Source organism: Amblyomma mixtum, chromosome 10, assembly GCF_055824585.1.
Source record: "Amblyomma mixtum isolate Tamu chromosome 10, ASM5582458v1, whole genome shotgun sequence".
In the NCBI taxonomy this organism is placed as follows: Eukaryota; Metazoa; Arthropoda; class Arachnida; order Ixodida; family Ixodidae; genus Amblyomma; species Amblyomma mixtum.
The window spans coordinates 103,618,428-103,642,129 of record NC_143021.1 but is presented as its reverse complement, the minus strand read 5'-3'; the positions used below and the strand labels follow the sequence as shown (position 1 = coordinate 103,642,129).

The 23,702-nt window shown below is 45.8% G+C and overlaps 1 protein-coding gene and 1 non-coding gene across 2 annotated transcripts in view; both read left to right on the top strand.

Annotated features, from left to right (window-relative positions):
* Positions 1-23,702, top strand: part of LOC149326582 (uncharacterized) — an 83,016-nt gene that overhangs the window by 1,076 nt on the left and 58,238 nt on the right. Inside the window, exons 2-3 of the mRNA XM_089564621.1 lie at positions 6,121-6,296; positions 22,649-22,782. Of these exons, the coding sequence (XP_089420747.1) occupies positions 6,121-6,296; positions 22,649-22,782 (310 nt within the window). The remainder of the gene's footprint in view (positions 1-6,120; positions 6,297-22,648; positions 22,783-23,702) is intronic.
* TRNAT-UGU (transfer RNA threonine (anticodon UGU)) lies at positions 10,147-10,220 on the top strand. The gene has a single exon. It is a non-coding gene; the product is annotated as a tRNA-Thr (tRNA).

Below are 23,702 nucleotides of genomic sequence, written 5' to 3'. Positions count from 1 at the left end.
CTGCAGGTTTCGAAGTTGCAAATTATGCTCCGCGGCGCGTTTACAGACGTACGAAAGGCTGTCCATATGTTGTATCGGTGTAAATACATGCGTCTTGCAACACCGTCGAAGCCTAGCAAGCCCGGACGATGCGCACAAATTGTGGAGCCTATTCCGAAACTTCTAGAGTTGCATAATGAGTATGTGTCATCGTAGATACAGCATTTCTAAGCCGCCGTGTAATAAATAAGTGTACAGGATGGCCATGAAAGCAGCGGCCGTTTAGGCTTAAACTGAAAAATAATCACTGCTCCTCAATCAAAAATATAGCAGCAAGGGCAGAAAAGCGGTGAACACCACTGTCGCTACCTAATGATTTGGATAAATTAAATGCAGTAACATTTGTACCTATCGAGCACTATGACCTTCTTGTCCACAATAGAACCTTTAGAAAATTCAGCGCCATCTAGGGTGTGGTGCGCGAACCGCGGTGCCTCCGCCATTACTTGGGCATACGCCTGCCGGACTGCGCTCGGGTCGGACTGAAAGTACGGCGCCCGGCGAAGCAACAAGCGCAATTTTCTGGTTTCTGTGTCCTAACCATCTCCCTTGACATTGGCTCTGTGCTCCAAGCTATAATCGCGATGTCGGTACGCTGCTGTGTGCCTTTCTGAAGCCAGCGCGGCGTAAGAGACGCGCACGGAAACAAGCTTTGTATCCAGAGCACGGAGCGCATGAAGTAGCTGCATGCTTGTTCTCGTCCGTGACTTGTTCGTTTTCAAATTAAAATGATTGGTATAAGTATTGCAACAGCAGCAAAAAGCTCCTTCTGCCGTGTAGCCCTACCGCTCTATAGTGAGCGCGAAAATAAAGGTGCCACCTTCGGTGCACTCGAGGACATGCATTCAGATGCTGGCGACTGTTTTTGCGCGTCACAAAATCAAAACGTTACTCAAAAACACTTGTTTTGGATCTGCGAGCATCGGCGTCTCAACCATTCATATGAGCTCCGTGTGCGCGATTAAGAGCATGCCGATGCTGCGCGGCAGGCGAGGAGCGCCGTCGTTCTCAACGTTGCGAACGTGCAGAAAACGACGGCGACATAGGCGGAGTGCAGCAGCAGCAGCGGTGTGTTTTCGTTGGGTCAATGCCTGCGCACTCCGGCTTAGCACGCACTCCGGTAATCTGTCACCTTGATGTGAAGTGAGCAAACTATGCATGTGAACACCTACAACGCGACTGATTTTTCATCGACGGCTAGCGCACCGGCATTGCTGATCGAGTGAGAACTGGCTTCATTATTAATTGCTCCTCTATATTTCAAAAATACCTTCGGTCAAGATTCCTGACTAGATAATATACCTTTGGCATAGCACAAATTGTTCTGGTACTTTATTGAATATAAGAATGTTCACATTTGGATATCATCATTTGAGGACAAATTGTAGTGTTGATTAGGACGGGTTCTGTCAAGTAGATATATCTGAAAGAAATAAACAGTTGCGTTTGATCAATAAGGTTCCAGCAGCAAACGATTAGCTTTAGTTGTTGATGGGCTGTTGATTGATTTCAACACACCGATGTTTCCAGCACATACGAGCAGCAAATATATTAAACATTATTAGTGAGGATAGCTGTCTAGCATAGAAATATTTTGGGGTAAAATTACTGTAGCTATCAATCAAAGCATTCCTTCTGTATGACGAACAATGGAATGAGTTGATGTTTAAGGTACTGCATATAAAGCGGTGTGGCTAAATATTGTCTTGAGTTGAAGTCGTCTTTTACTAATTTACTGAAATTTTATGTAAAACTTGGAACTAGACTATGCGTCGAGGTTTCGAGATTGGGCGTAACCGGCCACCACGCGCTTATCTGCCTAAAAAATTGCCTTTTAATCGAGGCGTCACCTTATGCGAAGAAAAAATTTTCGCATGTGATGACAAAACAAACTCGCTAAAATCCGCCACTAAAAACCTGCTGCAGCACCCCGAGCATGTAATAGCGAACGCAGTATGTGCTGTGTGCGCCGCTTTGTAAATTTTTTTTGCGTACCTTCCTTACTGAAAAATCCGGTAAAAATTTTAAACCGGAACCGCATACCGGGTTATTGTACAGGATTTGCGATACCTGAATACCGGAATATCCTGTATAAAACAGGACAATCCTGCTTTATATAGGACTGTTCTATATATCCCACTTGTATTAAATCCGCACAAAAACTGGAGCATTTCTCCAACAAGTGCCATAAGAGTGCATGCCAAATGCTGCAATATACAGAGCCTCAGGAACTGGTTGTTGTACCGCCAGCGCCCAGCCAGAGGCAAGCAGACACGGACACCGCTGGCGTGGAATGAACCGTTTAATTCTGGCAGCACATGGCAATATATAGCGAAAGGTGGAAAGGGTGCTTCGGGGAAGCAGCAGAGTGGAATGGCTATCGCTCGAGCCATCGACGTAACACAAACAGGGAAAAGGGGGGTTTGCAGCTTGGCAGATACGCGATGCAAAACACTTCTCTCTTCTTAAAATGGAACCATGGAAAAATGGAACAATGGAAAAATGGAACCATGGAACCATGGAAAATGGAATTCGCAAGATACAACATTGATCGCAGATTGCAACACGGGTGAACTCGATTATCAGCGACTCGCATTGCAGCCGATGTGCAATTGTGTTATTTGCTCCCAGCTTTTACCAAGTATTGGTAGCTGGGTGAGTATTATAATGCATCAAAAACTCCAAAAGATGTTTATTTTTTTCGCATGTCTTGAACCAGCTCACTGAGGTAATAATTTAACTTTTTGCGACTATCTGCCGACGCTGGGGTCTCTACAGGGTGCTGGCCAATGAAGTAGTCAAAAAACCTGCAGAAAAGAAAATATGATTGCTAGTACTTAATCCCCCAGCTGATCATGTAATTGGGCACTGACACACAGCATAATGCATGGACCACTGTGACATGCAACTTACGGCCAATGGCTTGTAGCTTTTCAGGCGTCATTGGCTTTCTGCCCACTGTGGAGGCTTCTGACTTCAGGTACCGACGGCAAGCTTGCCCTGAGCGATGTGCACACTTAACTGTCGAGGGATTTTTGGAAAGCTGCGTCTCGGCAGTGGTGCGTCAGACAGCGCAGTGCCCTGCGTGGCAGCCCCGCGTTGCACGTGTGCGCGTGCGAATGGTGTGCGCGAGGCAGGCACGAGGAGCGGAGGGCTGACGTGTCAGCAAGCCGAGGTGCAGAGGTGGTGGTGGTGAAGAGCATTTATTTAGTAATTTACAGAGAGGTGTTCGGGGAGAGGCCCCTAATGGGTCTCCCCCTTACAATACTAGGCGGAGTCCCTCATCCCGGGATCCCGTTCGTCGAGACCGCTACACAAGTCCGCCGAACCAGGGTCTGTTGGGCCGATAGTTCCTGGCAGCTGAGCAGGGCCGCCTCCCAGTCCTCTCGGGTAGGGGAAGGGGTGATTGGGGGGAGAGAAGGATTTTTTCTGCATGCCCAAACCATGTGGAAGGTGTCGGCCACCTCCCCACAGAATGAGCAGCGGCCGTCAAAAGAAGGATTAAAGTGCTCGAGAACCGCCGGGCACAGCAGGGTGTTTGTAAAGAGCCTGAGGAGAATTTGTTCGCCAGCTTTACCCAGTCCATTCATAGGAACTGGGTATCGCCGGTGTTCGGCACGATAGTGCTCAGTAATTTCCTTTGGACGAAACGAAAGGTGCAGTTTCACACCTGCCGAATAACAAAACTTCTGGCCGGGAAACTCCAGGTTCGATGAAGTTTTTTGCCTTGCCTTACGCCTGTTTTAATAGGAAGTTTGCAAGTATTGCGTTATGATTCCTGCCCCCTCCTGTTTGGGGCATAACATTAACAGATACCGCTTGGTAAGAAATCTGATGACGGATACCATCAAATTTGGCGATGCAATGTAGTGTATGCACTTTTTCTTCAGCTGTCTTCAGCTCGTATTCATCAACTTCACATGTTCAGATCAGGTCTGTGGCATGAGCAGTGTAATTATCCAAACCAATATCTAAGTTGCACGTTCGATGAAGGAGACTATCTGGTGAGACTAGCCAAGTAGCTTGAAGAGGTTTGATTAAGCTTGTAAATATCCTTGTGCATGGTATTGGAGCATGTATATATGATGATGTTTTGCCCAGTGGCACTGGGCTGTGGTAAAAGGACTTCCATGAATATAAAACCTGGCACCTATTTAGAGAGCTATTTGGGCCTCAACGAGCACCTGTTTCCATTCTCAATAACCACCATTCCTTGAAAGGCGCGGTCGTTTTAACAATCCAGCTCCGAGATCTTCATATTTGTCCTTCCCTGCTTAGTCTGATTCCTCCCTACATGCGCTTTTCTAGTACAGTACTCTATCAGCTGATCAGATGCCAGTGGGCAGAAGGGCCAGCCTTCAAGCTCGCCCCGTCTGCCCCAAAGACATCGTCGGAGTAGATGACGCGGGGCGGTGAGCTGTCACCCTAATTGGTTGCGAGCTAGTGAAAGCAGATTTTTAATACGTATTTCTTAATATGGGGTTCGCACAGAGCTTTCAAATTTGACTCGAATAGCCACAAATACCTCCTCTACAGATCTGTTGCACTAGAATACGCCCATTTAAATATTTTTGCGCTCCCTTTAAAGCGTTGTGGAGTAAGCACTCTTCATTTGTCGCGCAGCTTGTTTCACACTGGCATCCACCCAAGCGCATCCATATGGCTGGAAAGGAAAGGGCTTCCATAGCATCTTAGCAGCTGAAGGAAAATTTATCCTGCTGCAAGTTTCGAACTCTAGACCACATTCTGACCGCAGTAGTCGCTGTACCAGCTGAGCTCACCAGCATGGTTAGCTTGTGGTAGGGGGAGAGCGAAATGATAAGTAACTCGAAATGGGAACAGTGTTGGTACACCCTAAGGATTCCCCTAAAACATTTGACAAACAGCTTATATCGCAGTCTCTTTCAGATCAGTAGACCACTATTTTTTTTAGTAGCTTCAGTGCTTGTTATGCATTTAATACTGATTTTCCTTGTCTATTGGAGCTTACCTGACAAGGTAAGGAGGAAACTCTATGGAGATTGGTTAACTTGCAGGCACTTTCAATTTCACCAGTGTAGTTTTCTTTAGATTGCCTTTAAAGCCTGTCCAGAAGGCAGATGACTCATGTTCTTACCAAATATTTGTTCCCTATACCGTTATATCGGTAGCCTTATCTGGAGTTTCTTAAAGTCAGTTCTTCAAAGCGTGTTAGGTACATGTATATTCAATTTTCTGCAAAAAAGTTCCATTTATAATTCCACACAATTCCATACCTGTGAAGGCATGGCTTCACTCAGATGGTTGTTAGCTGAGCCCAGTTGAAAGTTCAGGCCACAACGGTCCTTGACTCAGAGCTCCTCTATGATGTGTTCAGCATCACCCCATAATAAAATTTCTTTATTCTCTCTCCCTATGAATGACGAATTGCCGCCTGTGCAGCACACCAGAGTCAATTTCTCATCCTTTATGTGTGGCGTGATGATATTTTCCTCCGGAACAAATTATAACGAATGATTAGAATGACTTTGAAATAGCAAAGTACAGTATTTGATTTTTGCCTCTTCAGGAAAGTGTGCTGTGCCCTGTGACCTCTTGTTATTGATGAGGCTATTCAGTCTGGGGAAAAGCCATATGACGGACCGACATGCCGTATCATCAGGATTATCTAAGTGTGTGTTCTGAGAGCATTACGCCACCCGGTGATATGGGCATGAGTGTGCTTTTCTTCCTTTGGTGTTTTTCTGATCAATAAAGGAAAGAACGGCGCCGACGGCGTATTGGTATAACGCGCGGCGAGTGAAGCTGACGTGCTCGCGCCGCCACGGGTTAGAATCATACCAGAGGCGCTCTTCAATTTATTATTTTTTGGTTGGTGTCTTCATGACACCACTGAATTTCACGGCAGACAGTGGACGCCGCGTTTTTTTTGCGATGGGGATTTCAATACCAAAATACAGAAAAAAAAACACCAACTACATTGAAGACCTAACTCCGAGAACAAACTATTTTGGCCATAGGCGCTACTACCCCCCCTCTGGTGAGCCCAAGGCTAGGCTGCTCGCGAAAGGGGTTGACTTCTGCTTTCTTTTGTTCTTCTAGGCATTATCTTTCAAATAAGCACTCTAAATGGTTACCCAGCAATTCGTCCAGCATGCAGCTTCGAGACGGCTGTGATCGTTCAAAACGGATGGCATCTAAGCCTAAAGAAAGCTTCAGTGGCTGCCCTTAAGGTTCTGCATGAAGACAAAAGTGAATACAACACCATGCACATCAATGTAAGTATCTACAACAAAGCTCAAGACTATCGTCCGAAAGGTTCCGTACATGACGGCTTTTGCTGGTAGCACCAGTATATATAACTGTATTGTTGGGATGAAATAGCAAAGGCTGCAATCCTATGTGCCTGATTTCTTTTTTTACAGCACTAGCTGAACTGTATGTAGCTTCCTCTTCTCGAATAAAAAGCGGCAGAGCTAAGGTCATTGTCCGGAATGGCTATCAGTGTAATGTTTTTACCAAGAGTACTACATGAGTCGAAGAGAAGCGTTGAGTGTGTTAACTATATAAATTTTGATATCCTCATTTACAGTATTCCTCGGCAAACGGGACTCTGACGCGCATCCTAACAAAAGTTGCCTTCTGAATTAACCGATTTGGCGTTCCTAAACGCCACACGGACTATCAGGGGCAAGGTATTGGAAGGTTGGTTGTATAAAATTATATTGGATCCACTGCAGTGAATTAAGTGACGGAGTGTGAAGGGAGACTGGATGAGCAGGACTGCGACTGGCTCTGGGGCCACTCTAGATGACCGGGCACGGTTGGCCGGCAGCGACCTTGAAGGCATAGCCAATAATGCGATGCTATAACTCCGTTTGTGAGCGGCGCAGTGCAGCATCCCATCACTCCTATGATTCCATCACTTGAAAGGGATGTTTCAGTTCGTTTGAGTAAGCTTGATAAGTGTGCTTAAAATCTGGTCTGGTGGTTGGGCATAACTGACTTGATGGAGATTTTGTGCTCTATGTATGAGGGAAAGTAGCAAAGGGGATGGCATGGTGGCAGTTTGTAGTCTACACCATACCATCTGTTCGGTTTTAGTTACGGAACATTAAGGAGGGCGGAAGATTTGGCGTGAGTTTTTATAAACCATAGTGATGTCGTGATAGGTGACGAGGTGGTCCCTCGCTCTGCGGAAAAAGTGCAGCCGACCAACCGTACGGTTGACGAGGTCTCGGTCTTGCTTGTGGGCAGCCGTGTTGTCCTGGGTGTCCGTAGTGAGCAGGAACCTAGAGGACTGTGATGTGGCGATTGTGAGACGGAGCAGAGTACAGGATGCTACTGGCAGGGGCATGGAATTTTTGCTTTACAAAAATGCTTATAGAATCTGGGAGAAATATATTCTTCAGAGAAGTAATTGCTAGAACTATTGCCGCCACTTCCGCTTCGATGGACTCGGTCGAGTCGCGAATGGGGGCATATATACCAAAGCATACAAATATCTTTGATTGCACCTGTCAGACCATCTTACGTGGTCAACGTACATCAAACACATCACTGCAGCATCCAGCCGATCCCCTGGGTATCTTGAACGCTCAATGAAATTTGCCGCAGCACATGTAAAGTTACTAGCCTACACCACATTAATGAGCCGAAAATTAGATTATGCAGCCGCCATTTCGAAACCCGCAGGAGGAATACGTTTCTGAGAGCATAGAAACTATCAAAATCACACTATTAGATTTGTTCATTCCGATTATTCATCCTACACAAGTGTAACCGATCTGAAGAACCGATCCAGCTTCCCATTATTAAATAACCGTCGAAAACTAGCAACTTTAGCCATTTGTCATCATTTCTGCTATTCCTTTTCGTTAAGCGTCTACATCACAAAACACGCCCTGTTTTCAGCTCGTCACAAAACCAGACAACAGGTGTCATGGCCTTGCCCAAAAACACAAACATTGGCGCAGTCTATCTCATCCCAACAGCAAAATGTTGTAACTGGCTTCCCAATGCCACTGTCATATTAGAAGACACCCTTGCATTCAAAGATAAGCTTAAATCTTATGGAACATTTTATGTTTTCGTGTACCTTTCCCCTCTAACGTTGACCTATTGCACCATGTTTTACTATGCCATTTTTACTGTTCTCTAATCTGTTATTGAATTCTTCCCCACCGTTCACCGCTCATTCCTGTCTTTTATTGGTCTTGTTTTTTTTTCTTTTGTATTCGAAAGCATATGAGCGCTCTGCAGTGTTTTTCTGAGATGCTGGCCTGTTTCATTTTTATTTTGAACCGTGGTGTTGGCATTGTACAGAATATGTTCGTTTTTTGTTGATATTTCTGTACAACCCACCCCTCATGCAATGCGCCTTGTTTGGGGTACTTAAGGTACTAAAATAAATAAATAAATAAATAAATAAATAAATAAATAAATAAATAAATAAATAAATAAATAAACCTGCAGAACGGAGAATTGTGTGAAATAAGGCAGCGGCTAACACGGTGAACGTACAAAGTAGGGGACTACTTTAAGCATCACAGACGAAAAAGCTTTATATTTCTACGTCAAAAATCTTATCTCGCTGTATAGACCCAGAAAACTGGCGGAAGATATGCAAAGGCTTTTGAGGGGGAGCGACCACCCCCTCCGCGCCCCCCCCCCCCCCCCCCCCCCTTAGGACCGCCACTGCGGTGGCGTTTGGAGATGCGTGTGATTACAGCGACAGTGTTCTGCACAGATGCGCGAATAACTTTCACGGCATTGGTGTCAGTGCTATCATTGGAGATGTAGGTGCCTAGAGCTTAGTGGTTTTGACCATTTTGTTGGGGGGCTCCACGCAAGGTGATGGGAAGAGCAGGCGGGTGATGTTTTTCAGAATTATTATTAAAATTCCAATTTTGGATGCCGACAGTTTAGGCCTATACTTTGGCTGTGTGCTGACACAGTGTCGGTCGCTTGCTGCAGATATGATTATATTTCACAGTGTTCAACCGTGCTAGATCAGATAGTGGTGTCGTCGGTGTACTGCTGCAGCGCCGAGATTGTTGCCAATTTGAGTTCTAGTACAATTACGGTAATAATAAATAGGAAGGGCTACAGGAATGCGTCCTGGAAGGTTCCTCTGCTCACCAACGTGAATGTTTAGGTTCGGGCCGTGCCTATCTGCAGTGAGGTGGTCCTTTCATGCAAGAAAACAGCTATGCATCAATGCATACGGAAGCTAATGTTTCAGCATAGAGAACTCCCGCTTGTTCTAACGAAGGTCAGCCCATTTGTTCATGCTGCTGTCATGCTCCTCGCTTTCATCGTGCTCTCTATTTTCTCACTCTTTAGAGTCTGCTATCGACCTTGTGCGCCGGCGCATTGCGTCACATGGCTGGCGGTAGTGTTTATTTTGCTGCAGAAACTATTCACAGGCTTAGAGCGCTCGCAAGACAGCGACACCGAGATCCCTTCCCAAATCAAGTCCACAGACAGATGATACATGTTTTTAAAGCGGTATTGAGAACAAATTGAATTTGACCAACGTTTACTGACTACTCATATTAAATGAGAAAAGAATACTTTCAACGAAAACTGTCATTGCGTTAGTTATAAAGGCCACCAGATGTAACGCAGATGTTTATGCCCCAAACAGTTTTGCGAAGCAAACTGCGATGAAGACAGGTTTTCATTGCAAATCTCTAACGCTAGAGAACATCTCTGTCTACACGTGCCAGTGATCACTATCTTTTATTCTCTCAACTTTCTAATCAACGCAACCAGTGGGTCGAGAAACAGTACGTTTTTGTTACTTGAAATTTCTTAGCACTACAATCTTCCCTTTGTGCCCAATGAACGTTGAGACAAAAAGGAAACAGAAATATACTTTTAATAAGGGAGTAATTACTCATAGGCATCCACCCAAGCGCAGCCATACGGCTACAAAGGAAAGCTATGCAGCTTTCTCAGAAACTGAGTAGTTAAAGAAAAATGCTTTTTTGTCTGGGGTTCGAACCCGGGACCACCGCTTCACTGGAGCAGTCGCCCTACCAACTGAGCTAACCGGGACGGCAAGCTTATGGTAGGGCGAGAGCGAATTGATCACTAACTCGAAGTTTGCCGTCCCGGTTGCCGTCCCGGTTAGCTCAGTTGGTAGAGCGACTGCTCCTGTGAAGCGGTGGTCCCGGGTTCGAACCCCGGACCAGGAGGAATTTTTCTTTAACTACGAAGTTTCTGAGAAAGCTGTATAGCTTCCCTTTGTAGCCGTATGGCTGCGCTTGGGTGGATGCCAATGAGTAATTACTCCCTTATTACAAATTTACTCCACCCTGGGGGCTTCCCCTAAACATTTGACCAACACTGTTCCTACTTCGAGTTATTGATTAATTCGCTATCGCCCTACCATAAGCTTGCCGTCCCAGTTAGCTCAGTTGGTATAGCGACTGCTGCGGTGAAGCGGTGGTCCCGGGTTCGAACCCCGGACCAGGACGAGTTTTTCTTTAACTACGAAGTTTCTGAGAAAGTTGTATAGCTTCCCTTTGTAGCCGTATGGCTGCCCTTGGGTGGATGCCAATGAGTAATTATTTTATTTTATTTATTTATTTCATACTGCAGACCATCTTACAGATCCAAGCAGATCAAGATAACACAGATACACGGGTAAAAGTAAAATAAAAATAAAAATAAAAAGGCATGCAGGATGACTATGCGCTTACATTTTATCATGTGAGAGAATTCCACTCACTGATGTAAGACAAAAACTCCCCCAACGTTGTGCTTAAGTTTGCGGCGATACTTTTACGTAATGCCGCTTTCAAGGTTTGGACAAATCGTTCAGCTTGTCCATTACTGCTGGGATGGTAGGCTGATGTGCGCACATGCCGCGTGCCAGTGCTTTTAAGGTAATTTGAAAAAGCAGCCGAAATGAATTGCGGGCCATTGTCGGACACCACCACTTCAGGGTAACCAAACCTGCAGAAGATTTCGTGTAGCCGGTTTACAGTGCTTTCTGCTGACGTGTCACGCATCTGGCACACCTCAGGCAACTTGGAGCGAGCGTCGACCACAACCAGGAACATGGCACCCTTGAGAGGTCCTGCAAAATCGATGTGCAGACGTTCCCATGGTCTGGTTGGCCATGCCCACGGGTGCAAAGGAGCATGGCAAGGCATTGTGCGCTGCGTTAGACACGGATTGCACGACAGCACATGAGATTCAATGTCGCGATCGATTCCTGGACACCACACGTAGCTGCATGCTAGTTCTTTCATTCTACCAATGCCAGGGTGTCCCTGGTGCAATTCTTCGAGCATTTGAGGCTGGTATTTTTGAGGAATAACAACACGCATTGGAAGAATGAGGCATTCTAGTTGCGCGGAAAGTTCATAGCGCCTGTGAAAGAATGGCTTCATTTCTTCACTCACGACGCGCTCAGGCCAGCCGTTCATTACGTGCTGCCCGATTTGTCTTAGAAGCGAACCTCGGCTCGTTTCACGTGCCACCTCACGATAGTCAATTGGCAGGGACTGCATGCGTAGGAGATAAAACTGCTCATCCGAGCGTTCTTCGCTGTCACTCGGCAAAGGCAAACGAGATAAGCAATCTGCGTCGGCGTTTTGAGACGACGGTTTATACTTCAAGCTAAAATTGTAGGCAGACAGAAGTACAGCCCACAGTTGTATTCTCGCTGCGGCAATGGTTGGGATTCCCGTCTTGGCACCGAAAATTGTCTGCAAGGGCTTGTGGTCCGTAACAAGAACAAACGAACGCCCAAAAAGGTAGTAGATGAAATGCTCGACGCCAAAAACTAGAGCAAGTGCCTCTTTTTCCAACTTACTATAATATACCTCTACTGAAGATAGTGTGCGCGATGCGTACGCCACCGGATGGCATTCACCGTTTGGCTGCACATGAGAGATGACAGCTTCTATACCGTATGCCGATGCATCACACGACAACTGCAGCGGTGCACTGGGGTCGTAGTGCGTAAGAACCGGTGGTTGTAAAATCAGCTTCTTTATGTCCGAGAACGCAGCTTCGCACTCGTAATTCCAGGCCCAGGGAACACCAAGCCGCAGCAATCTGTTGAGAGGAAAAACAACTCTTGATAGGTTGGGAACAAACTTGCCGTAGTAGTTTATGAAGCCCAACAACGAACGCAACTGTTGCTTATCCGTAGGACGAGGAGCCTTTGCAATAGCTTCTAGCTTGTCAGTAGCTGGTTCTACTCCGTGCCTGCTAATGACATGGCCCAAGTACTGCAGCTTGTGTTTGAAAAATTCGCACTTTTCCTTCTTTATTCTGATGCCTCTCTCTGACAACCGTTTTAGTACCGCCTCCAAATTCTTCAGATGCTCCTCTTCCGTCCTACCGGTGACCATCATGTCATCAATGTAGCAAGTAACTCCGTCAAGACCCTTCAGGACGTTGTCCATGATCTTCTGAAAGATCGCGGGTGCTGAGGCTATGCCGAAAGGCAAACGATTAAGCACATACAAGCCTTTGTGCGTATTCAAAGTCAGGTAGGCTTTCGACTCTTCGTCCATCTCTACTTGCTGATAAGCCCTATTCAGATCGATTTTCGAGAACTTTTGACCTCCTGCCAACGCTGAAAAAAGTTCAGCCAACTTTGGAAGCGGGTAAGTCTCCACATCTAAAATCGGGTTCAGCGTGAGTTTCTAATCGCCACAAATTCTAATTGACCCATCGCGCTTCACTACGGGAACAATTGGCGTAGCGTACATGCTACTGGCGACGCGAGAAATGATTCTCAACTTCTCGAGCTTTGTAGTTCAGCCTCTACCCCTTCTACAAGAGCGAAAGGAACACTCCGTGCCTTCAGGAAACGGGGCACTTGGCCATCCTTGAACCGGAGGCTTGCCTGCTCTCCCTGTATGGTTCCTAGCTCGTCCTTGAACAGGTCTTCGTTTTTTCGTAGCAGAGTTTCTAATGCTGCCGGCGTACTGCCTGATGTAGAGGACACCTTGCAAAGGCGTTGGAAGCCTGTCCAATCCAGCCTGATATGCTGTAGCCAGTTGCGACCTAAAAGTGGTGTCCGGTTTTGCGTTAGAATGTACAGCGGCAGTAAAGCATCTTGGTTGTTGTGGCGTACGAGCACATCTATTACGCCAACATGTTTCACAGTTTCCCCTGTCTTCAGTTGCATCTTTGTTCGCTGCAAACGTATACCGGGAAAGTACACTTTCGCCTGACGATGAGACATGGCCGATACTGCTGCTCCAGTGTCAAGCTATATTTCTAAGGTAGTTTTTTCCACATTAACTTCTACCATTATGGGCGGTGTCCGAGACATGCCGACACTGTTCAGCTCTGTTAGGTATTGCTGGGCGTTGCACTGAAGAGCGCGCATGCACTGCTTCTGTCCTTTCGAATCTGTCCTTATTTTGCACATCTTGCGTATGTGTCCTCGGCGGTTACATTCGAAGCAAGTAGCTCTTAAGTGCGGACATGCTTGTGCGTCATGCTTGACAGAACCACAACGATAGCATGAAGGGGGCTTTTCGCGACTGCTAGCGTGCCTGTTCTTTTCCTTTCCACCCTGCATTCGGTGAACTTGTTCAGCACTGTATGATAAGGCATGAGCTGTCGCTGCATTGTTCATTGCGGCTTCCGAGGCCAATGCTCGGTCAACTGCCTTCTGAAACGTTAAATGCTTGTCTTCGACAAACAGCTGTCTTTGAATGTCAGTTCGCCGCATGCCACAAATAAACTTGTCATGAAGCGCATCGTCGATAAAAGAACTGAAATCGCAGGTTTGAGCCAGCCTGCGTATCTCTTCTACAAACGGCGCTATCGTTTGCGTTTCACGCTGCGTTGCTCGGTAAAACTTCGCTCTCTCGACAATTACGGATGGCTTTGGAGACAGATGTGTGTTCAAAACTTCTCTTAACGCGCTTAGCGACTTCGAAGTAGGTGTATCGGAAGCAGTCAAAGACTTTAAAAGTTGGCAGGTTTTCGGACCGATGAGACTCACGAAAACGTCGACTTGAAGGTCGGCTGGAACCTTGTTCGCCCTCAGGTACGAGGAAAGTCGCTCGTCGTACGACGTCCAGTCACTGGTCGAGTCGTCGAAAGGCTCCATCTGTCCCAGCTGCAAGGCCATTTCACAGTAGTCTCAGTTCCGAAGTGAGGAAAAGAATACCAACTTAGCTCCCGGTTCCCGCTGTAGATGCGTTGATCCTCGTCGCCATTATTTGGTGTTCTTCCGTGCAAGCAAGAACCACGAAGCTGCAGCTAAGTACGTCGACGGAATTTCTTAATTCCATCTAACAAAGTTACTGGCGAGCGCCAGCAGAGCTGGGCCGACGTCAATGACAAGCTAGGAAGAAGTGCATGGAAGTGCCCGCGACAGCACTCGGTGGCCCGGTATATAAGCCCTTATCAAAGGGGCGTGTCCCGGTAGCGCGCGTGGTGCTATCAGTAGGCGCGCAGCCACCACACATTTGACCAGAAATATTTTTTATTTTAAAAAATGAAATTGTCTCGAATCTACTGTTCATAGAAGATAGGGTGTCGAGGTACACTCGCGAAAAAGTAGGACCAGAATAACAAGCCGGCCAAAGGTGCCTCCGAGATGTCCCGAAAAAGAGTCGAACAAATGGTTGACGCGGAGCAGATACGCTGCCAAATAGAGCAGCGGCTAGAAGCCGTTCACGGCTTGGGTGCGTTCCTTTCTACACCGACTGGTTTTCAATGACTAACTCTTCTCTATTTATGATTTATATGTAGTTAGGGCTGCTTTATTATCTTTTTTTTCTTGCTTTAATACACGCATATTAGAAAGAGGGCTAAAATCCAAGCGAATATTTTGGATGGCCTTTAATCATTTGAAGCCGGTAAAGGTAAAGGTTTGGTTTGGTTTATGGGGTTTAACGTCCCAAAGCGACTAAGGCTATGAGAGACGCCGTAGTGGAGGGCTCCGGAAATTTAGACCACCTGGGGTTCTTTAACGTGCACTGACATCGCACAGTACACGGGCCTCTAGAATTTCTCCTCCAAAGAAATTCCAGCCGCCGCGGCCGGGATCGAACCCGCGTCTTTTGGGTCAGCAGCCGAGCACCATAATCACTGAGCCACCGCGGCGGCAGGTAAAGGTAAAGAAATAATTGATTTGGTCCATTTCTTCTAATGCGTGAGCACTAATCCTTTTTCTAATGAGTGAGCACTAATGCTTACATTCTTAGGAAAACCCATCGTCTGTTTGAAACGACTGAGACCTGCAGAAATAAATATTGCCGCGACTGGGTTTGAGGCCGCGGTGGCGCGAACTGATCAGCCTCGCTAGCCACGGCACGAGAGTATTATGCTATAGCTGCAACCGATCACCCCTCGTATTTAGCTGCCACTCTATTGAGCGGTGCGTTGAATGCCGTGGTTTTCAGCAACTTTCATCCGTGCGCAGTGGCTCCAGAACATACCACTAACGCAGGCCCCGCTAAGTTGCGTTAAGCGACCCCAAAATTTAATAGTTCGCTCCCGATCTCGCCTATCTTTGCTAGAATTCTGACATTTAAACCATAGGCTCGAACCGAAAGTTAAATGAAACGAAACGTGCTAGCGTCCGTACTCCGCATTTGTCGAACTAAGCTAAGATTTGTTACCCATCACACGGGATACCTCAACACAAATATCACAAAAGCACCTTCACTACTCCTGATACAGTGAGGAAAAGTGTATCATATGACAATTCGTTGCAATATGCTTTTATATCTTCGTGGAACACGGAAACACCGGTAGTGCATATAATCACGTTATTTTTATTTAGGTGAGCCTGCTATATTTAACGCATCGGATTGCGTCCGCCGGAAGCTTCAATTCGTCTGCACCTCAACAAATTCCTCACAAGGTGCCGAAAACATTTTTTGAGGCAGAAGCATCTGGCAAACTTGAAATAGTCAGTAAGTCGCTGATGTAATTTCCTGGGATTCTTTTCTATCTTAATCGCACGGTATACATTTTTGTCACAACGAAAAAGCTTAAGCCGATGCAGTATTGATTACGTATAGCAATCTAAGACGCTCAATAATAATCGCTGCTGGCTTTAATTAGGGCAAAGCAGCATTCACTTTCTACCTGAGAAAAAAAATTCAATGCACACAGGTTTTACACCGTTAAACGTGCCAATAACATTCATGACGTTTGCTGTGAGCGCTGCTATAAAAGGAAACAGAATGTCATTAAAGCTGCTCAGTCGCATTGCCCCTATATTTTGAAGATTGAAGGTTGAAGGTTTATTTCCACAACTAGGTGTTACGAGGACAGCCAGAGAAAAAGCTGTATAGACAGCTTGAGAGGTCCTGACTTCCTCTGAGAGTGCGGCACTGACGGCGGCGGAGCATATCAAACAAAATGTAGAGAAAAATCGGGCATGTTCGGTAAAGAGAATAAGACATGTACGTTAGTATGTAGTGCAGTGTGCTTGTAAAAGAAAAAAACTGTGTTAGATCAAAGAGCCTATAAAGGCAAAGACGGGCAGGAGAAAATAAAGGACAGCAAAACTGACAAGAGCTTCAACATGAGAATTGGAAGAAAAAACTACTTAACGAGCATTTGGGGCAATTATGTCAGAGATATATTGGATACATTAAGATTCTTGTGGCAGTACAACTGGTTCAGAGGCGTCGGTAAGGTATGCTGCAACATTTGTTTGGCATAATTTGTGCGGCATTTCTTAACATTCCAAGGCTCTGCTGCGCGGGCATGTTACACAGTTCTGCTTTGCTCTAACCCAGCAAGTGTAAGTGAGGAGTCATCATTTTTCATTATGGCGAGTTTATATTTATAGGACAGCCTATAGTTATGCATGGACTTCATTTGTATAACGCTGCGTTGATGAAAAACGCCCGCAGTGCAGAAGAAACGCGGAACTTTACATGCAATGCGTATAATACATTTTTCTAGGATAGTGAGTTTGTTAATATTTTCATCTGTGGTTGCTGCCCACACCATACATCCGTAGTTGGCTTGGGAAGAGCACAAAGAGTGGTAGAGTAACATGTTGAGTGACGTAGGAAGATTGGAGAAATTACGGCGCATGATACCAACTCTTCTGGAAAGTATCTGAACTACGTAATTAATATGGTCATTCCACGACATATCTGCTGCGAACTAAACGTCCAGGGTTTTCGCAGACTGCACAAATTCTATTCTGGTATTGTTTAATTCAGTTGGAGGAAGTGCAAAGTGTTTATGACGTGGATGAAACATGACTGCTGCAGTTTTACTAACGTTAACTTTTAAGTGATTATGAGCCATTCAAGTATTCGTTTCTTTTAATGTTTCATTAGCTCGATTTGCGAGATGAGCAGTTATGGTACCTGAAAAAAGCAGACTAGTGTCATCTGCATAAACTATGTACTTAGCAGTGCTACCAATGTGGACAATATAATTGACATAAAGAACAAAACGAAACGGACCCAAAATGCTCCCTTGCGGAACGCCAGAAGCTACCGATTTCAGCAGGGAGCATTCACCGGCAATACTAACTAACTCAGACCTATGTCGCAAGTATGAGAAAATCAGCATATGGGCTATGACTCTAATACCGCAGGTATCCGATTTTTTTTAAGCAACAATAAGTGATTAACAAGGTCAAACGCCTTTGAAAAATCTAAAAAAAACTTCACGTACCATGTTTTTTGCTCAAAATTTTCTAGTATGAATTCTTTCTTAGCAAGGAGAGCTAACTAAGTCGATCTGTTTGCACGAAAGTCATATTGAGCTGTAGTGATAATGTTATAACTTTCGAGACGTCACAGCTACCGCTCCAAGCTCTTCATACTGCAACAGTGAAAAAACGTACAGTTCTTCTCCCGTTAGTCTTTTAACCATCGTATATCATTTGAAGTTCCAGGCTTGCTGTCTTATTTATACAGAAAGTATTCGGAAAACGAGGCAAGTAGTTCCAAATTGGCAATATAACTACGCACGTAAAAGGGCGGGCCGTGTATGACAAAGTGCTGAAGTTACAGCATTCTACTAATCTCTTTCGCTACCACAATAAGAATAGCGCTGTCAGACTAGATCTGAATATGTGTGTACTATTCTTCTGCCCCTATGCCATGAGCAAAATCTGGTAGCCTGAACGCCTTTTAATGACCCTGTAATAATAATAAAAATAATTTATTTAAAAATTACATTGTACAAATACGAGCCTGCCCAAGCCAGCGATGGGCTTGAGGGGCAGTGCTCGGCAGAATGGAGCAAGCCAGAGAACGGCACAGTCAATCAATACTGCACAAGAATCAGAATAAAACTAAGGAAAGGCAGTAAGAAAGAACGGGGAAAAAATGGAAAAAAAAAGAAGAGAAACAAAATTACACATACAAATCAAAGATAACAGATTTCACTTCTTTCCGAGTGCTGAAAGATAAAACATTATCTGGCAGGTCGTTGAACACATCTGGTACATAAAAGGCACGGACTTGTTTGCCATATCTTGTCCGTACTGTGGGCAAGGTAAAGCGGTCGCGTGGACGTATGCTCTGGCGGGGACATACGGGGGGCAGAACTCATTGTTCCATATATACGTAAGGATTACTGCTTCTTTGAATATTCTTCCTTTTTATTTTTTAAATTCTTTTATATTAAAGCAGTCCGTATTGGTGAGATGGGCGTTGATATAGATAGTCAAACCTCACTAATCTAGTTGAAAAGCATCAACTTTTGATTGTTCCGATATTTACAGAGAGCCGATCTGATTCCAAAGCATACGTCTTAGAGGCATACGTGTTTTGTGATACTCGATGTGGACACATGGCTTCATATACCCGCTTCCTGTATGTTTCAACCTTTATGAAGAAAGTAAGTATATTGGGGCTACAATAATCTGGCCATATTGTCGAATTAGATGATAGCTACATAAGCCCCAGTGAGTTTCACGCTGTTGAGAACTTGAGCTGAGTTGCCTGGCCATTTAATAATGACTGATGTTGCAGACTACTATGCAGCGCATTCTGTGCACAATTCTGTGCAGACTGCTGCGCAGCTAACTACGCGTTCCAGCGGTATTCCATGAACTTACAGTGCAGCTTTCGATGCCGAAAATAGAAAGAGCACAAGTGTTCCGAGCTACCGTACTTGTTGAAACACAATCTGACATTAGGGAAATATTACGTAAACGATATCCCCTGTTTTTGTGTCAATTAGGTTTGGTCGAATGGAATTTTGGTCCAGCATTCACAAGCAACCTTCTACATGCTACCCCGTGACGTACTACTTTGTACAGGGTAGCAGTTATGTAGTAAACAGGGACGCTCGGGGCCGTTTGTTCGGGTATTTAGTTGTTAAGGATGAGAAAAGTAGGGGCCTAGTGATACATGAAAGGAAGGCATCGGTGGTCTAGCCATGATGTACACTGCTTCAGGGCGCACTTTGTCTAAAGTGCGTAGAGCCGGAAGCGTTTTCCGCACCACTTTGGCTGCTTCTGTGGCACTGGTGGCGTCACATATAATTGAATACTAAATACTAAGTGATGACAAATCATTAATTAATGGTTAATCACTTATTAATGTCTTAATATCAATTAACTACTAATTAATGACGCTTCAGCTTCGACTTTAGGAGTGGACCGCGACAGCGTGTTGTAGCGCTGCCAGGGAGTCCACGGAACGCCACCACCCGTTCGGCGCGATGCCTTGCCATTTGAACGCAACGCTTTTTGAGGAAAGGAAATGGCGCAGTAATTATCTGTCATCTTGGTGGACACCTGAACCGCACCGTAGAGGAAGGGAGGTAGTGGGAGTGAAAGAAGACAAAGAGGGCCCGTAATGAAGGAAATGAAAATTGTATTTGAGGAAAAGAAATTACGCAGTAACTATCTCACATATCCCGGTAGACACCCGTCAAAATTCAGGGGGGGGGGCACTTTTTTTACCTAAAGTGCGGTCACTGATGTGTGGTTAAGATGTTAAGCTTCGCCTCTAAGAGTGGAACGCGACAGCATCTTGCAACGCTGCCAGGGAGTCCATAGAACGCCATTGCCTATTCGGTTTCACGCCTCGCTCGTCAGTAAATTGGTTTTTGAGGAAAGGAAATGTACCTGTCTCTCATATCTCGGTGGAAACCTAAACCTCGCCGGAAGGGAAGGGAGGACGATGGGAGTGAGCGAAGACATCGTATTCACTAGACGCGCCTTTGTTCGTTCCAAACCATCGAGCTGGCATGGCGGAGTGGATAGCATGCTCGTCTCTCATGCCGAAGACCGGGGTTCGATTTCCGAGCTCGACCAATTTCCTGCTCTGTTTTATTTATTTAGATGGCCTGACTAGGAAAGTTAATTAGGCTAATTGGGTAATTAAGCAGTTAACTAAGCTCAGTAACACTTACTTGGAGCATCACTATAGATTCCTTCAATTGGTTGCATGGTTACTAGCCAAGTACAATTGGCCCCGTTTGAAATTCGCGCACTGTGACGTCCCGACCGTTTCGACCAATTGAAAAGCGTGACATTTCTGTCGACCACTGCTGCTTACAACGATGAGGCATTAAAGGCTTTCGCCTTAATATCTTCCCAGATTCCATTCTCTCCGGCTCAGGTCAATGCACGAAATTCCCCGTCATCGGTGGGAAAACCATGCTTGGAGACGAGGTCGTCGCGTTCCTTGCGGAACTCTGAACAATGCCAAGCTAGGTGGCTCTCAATCGGCATGACCAGATCTTCATTACCATGATCATGAAATTTTATTCCATGTAAATTGTACACGTTATCTTCCTGCTATTTCAAAGCAAAAAAACTTCTATGCACGAAAAACAAAACGGTCCCACTCAGCAGAAGAAAAAAGACCTAACACGTTATACAACAATGTTGAACGCCATTTTTCGCAATTCTTTCATGATTTTACATCGTGGTTCCGTGCCACAACTGTTTCAATAAGTTGTGTAAACATGTCAGGTACATAATGGTTTCTTGTTTCCTTTGTATAGGTTACCAATACCAACGGTTTAACATATTTGTCTGTTTTTTATACTGCTGCATCGATTTTACCATTCTTCAAAAGCGTTTGAATAATGATAGCATGTCAGCAGTGCATAATTAAAATGCTCCTGCACAGGAAGTGTTTCTAGATGCATACTTGAGAAAGAGAAAAAAATTTGTCCCATATTGTGACGGACTAGAAGACGACGAAGCGGGCAGTGGCATGGGCAGGAGCGCTCGTGCTAGGCTCGCAGACATTAAATCATATCATCGCCATCGGTCATGCAGTCATTTCTTCATCGCTTGCCGTCACGTAACATTTGGTGGAGGTGCTGGGTACCTTCTTCATCCCGGTCCCGGAGCTCACGGCTTCGCACCTCTCGGCGCTTTCCCAGTCTGCCAGGTATGCCCCGACGCCGCCGCTCTTCACCGCCCCACCCCAAGCCCCGACCAGAAGACACGACGACACAACGACCGCCGCAACTGTCCTGTGACCCCACTCACCGCCCACATGAGAACCCACATAAGACCCTAGAAGACCCAACGACCTACGACCCCACTGAACCGAGACCGCCGCCACTGACCAGAGAACCCATTGACCACCGACACTCACACGAGAAACAAGTACCCCTGTCCCTGCCGTTGGGTGTGTCCACGGGCCTCGACGTTGACTTCCAGAAACCGGTGGCTCCTCAGTCTTCGTGGACCTGGCTTCTCCCTCTCATCATCTCTTTCATCGTGACGGCAAGCCCTTCATCTTCTCTTCTCTGTTCATATGTTCTGCCACGCCCATCGTCACGTCCTGCTTGTCATCGTCTGTGGCATTCTTCTAGTTCGCGCGATCGGGACGATCGCTTCGTGGCCCCGAGTCATGTGACGGACTAGAAGACGACGAAGCGGGCAGTGGCATGGGCAGGAGCGCTCGTGCTAGGCTCGCAGACATTAAATCATATCATCGCCATCGGTCATGCAGTCCTTTCTTCATCGCTTGCCGTCACGTAACAATATTATCAAAATTGCGTGGCACATTCAGGCTGTATTTTGCAAATATTCATTTTAACTAGAATTTTGTTCCCCTGGCCCCACTAGAACCTGCGTTATGTGACGGCGCAGTCGATTTTCAGCACGCAGTTTTTGTTTACCAACTGAAGTAAAAAGCTGGACACATCAGCTGGAGGAAACAAAAGCTGGATGAAGCAAAACAATCAAGTGGCAATAAATACTTTAAAGGCACCAGTTTTTCACCAATACGTTACGGTAACTCGCATGTCATATTTTGGTCAGGGTTAATACCAACCACCGCGAAGGAACGCTTGTCATGCAATCACTTCATCCTTTATCAAATAGCGAAAAAAGTGTCATTACAATAGAATGTTGAGTAAAATTGGTCCTGGCAGCGCCTCGCTAGCAGGCTACCTATATTTTATTTTTCGTGGCTTAATGAGAATTGATAAGTGTCTAGGTAGCGAACACTCACAGAAACCAGCATAGCGAAAGCTTCGCGCCAATGTGAAAGTGTTCGGACAAAATTTTAGCACATTTCTCGCGATGCTTCTACATAGGTTCAAGATGTACTGGTAGAGCTGGGACCGGAAATTTCAATACTCGTAAAAGGTGTTCAGACCACCTTATCTGTAAGTAGCAAAATTTAAACTCTTACCTGCTTCCCTGCACTGCACTGAAAACTAACTGTGGTTGCAGGAACACGCCGGAGAATATGTTACCCTTACAGGTGATGGTCAACTTGCCATTCGAGAAACCGTGCTCACATTAATAGGCTATGCAGCGGAAAGCTTCAAAACGCACCCACCTGATATCATCGTCCTACTATCAGGGTAAGAGAGACCGTTGTGGTCTGCTTCACGTTTGTCACCTTTGCAACCAACCGCCTCAGCCCTGTCAGCGTGGGGTTTTTTTTGGAGGATGCTTTGCCGCAGCTGTCGGACTAAAGCCGCTCTGAGGACACGGCCCTCCCTCTGGCGTGGGTGTCGAGCTGACGGCCATATAGTTAAATCTAGATGATGCAGAGGCTAGGATGAACCTAGTCCATGTAGGAGGGCCGCCGGTAGACTGTGTAGGCTTCAGGTGTAAATAAAGGCAGAGAACTAGTGCAAAGGCACTGGCAAAGTACGTCACTAGGGCTAGGCCCTCTGGTCAACTGCGGCAACATGTCACGGTTCTCGGACAAACTTAAAAAAATCTTAAAACGCCCTTCGCTATCTGTGAGAATAGTTTCAGCGTCAGCTGGCAGTATTTCGTGTGGCAATGCTTTGTGATTATGCAGTTTAACAAGCATAATTTTAACACAACTTCCCTCCAAGTTTGATTTGGTTATTTCATGTCAAATGTGACTAGTTAATCCATGTGTTGTTCGCAGCTGTCGAGCTCTGTACATGTGATTTCAAAATGAATTTCAGTCAAGCGACAGTGTAAATCCCTGGGCCAGCCTAGCTGGACGCACAAACACGGAAGAAACTGAAACGGGAACACAAGCTATTTCTTTTATAAAAATACCGCCACGTTTGGTTGTCGCGCCGTTTATGTTCTAGCATAATGTATTGAGTGTAACGTCCTTAGTATGCGAGTGGACCACCAGGATCACCGTAGAGGAGGACTCTGGATTATTTTCATCCACCAAGGATTCGTTACCGGGCGATGACATCGCAAAGCACAGGGATGAGGTTTTGTGATTCGTCTTCGTCAAAATGCGGCTGCCGCCGCCCAGTTTTCATGCCACGGCGCTGGTCTCGAGAGC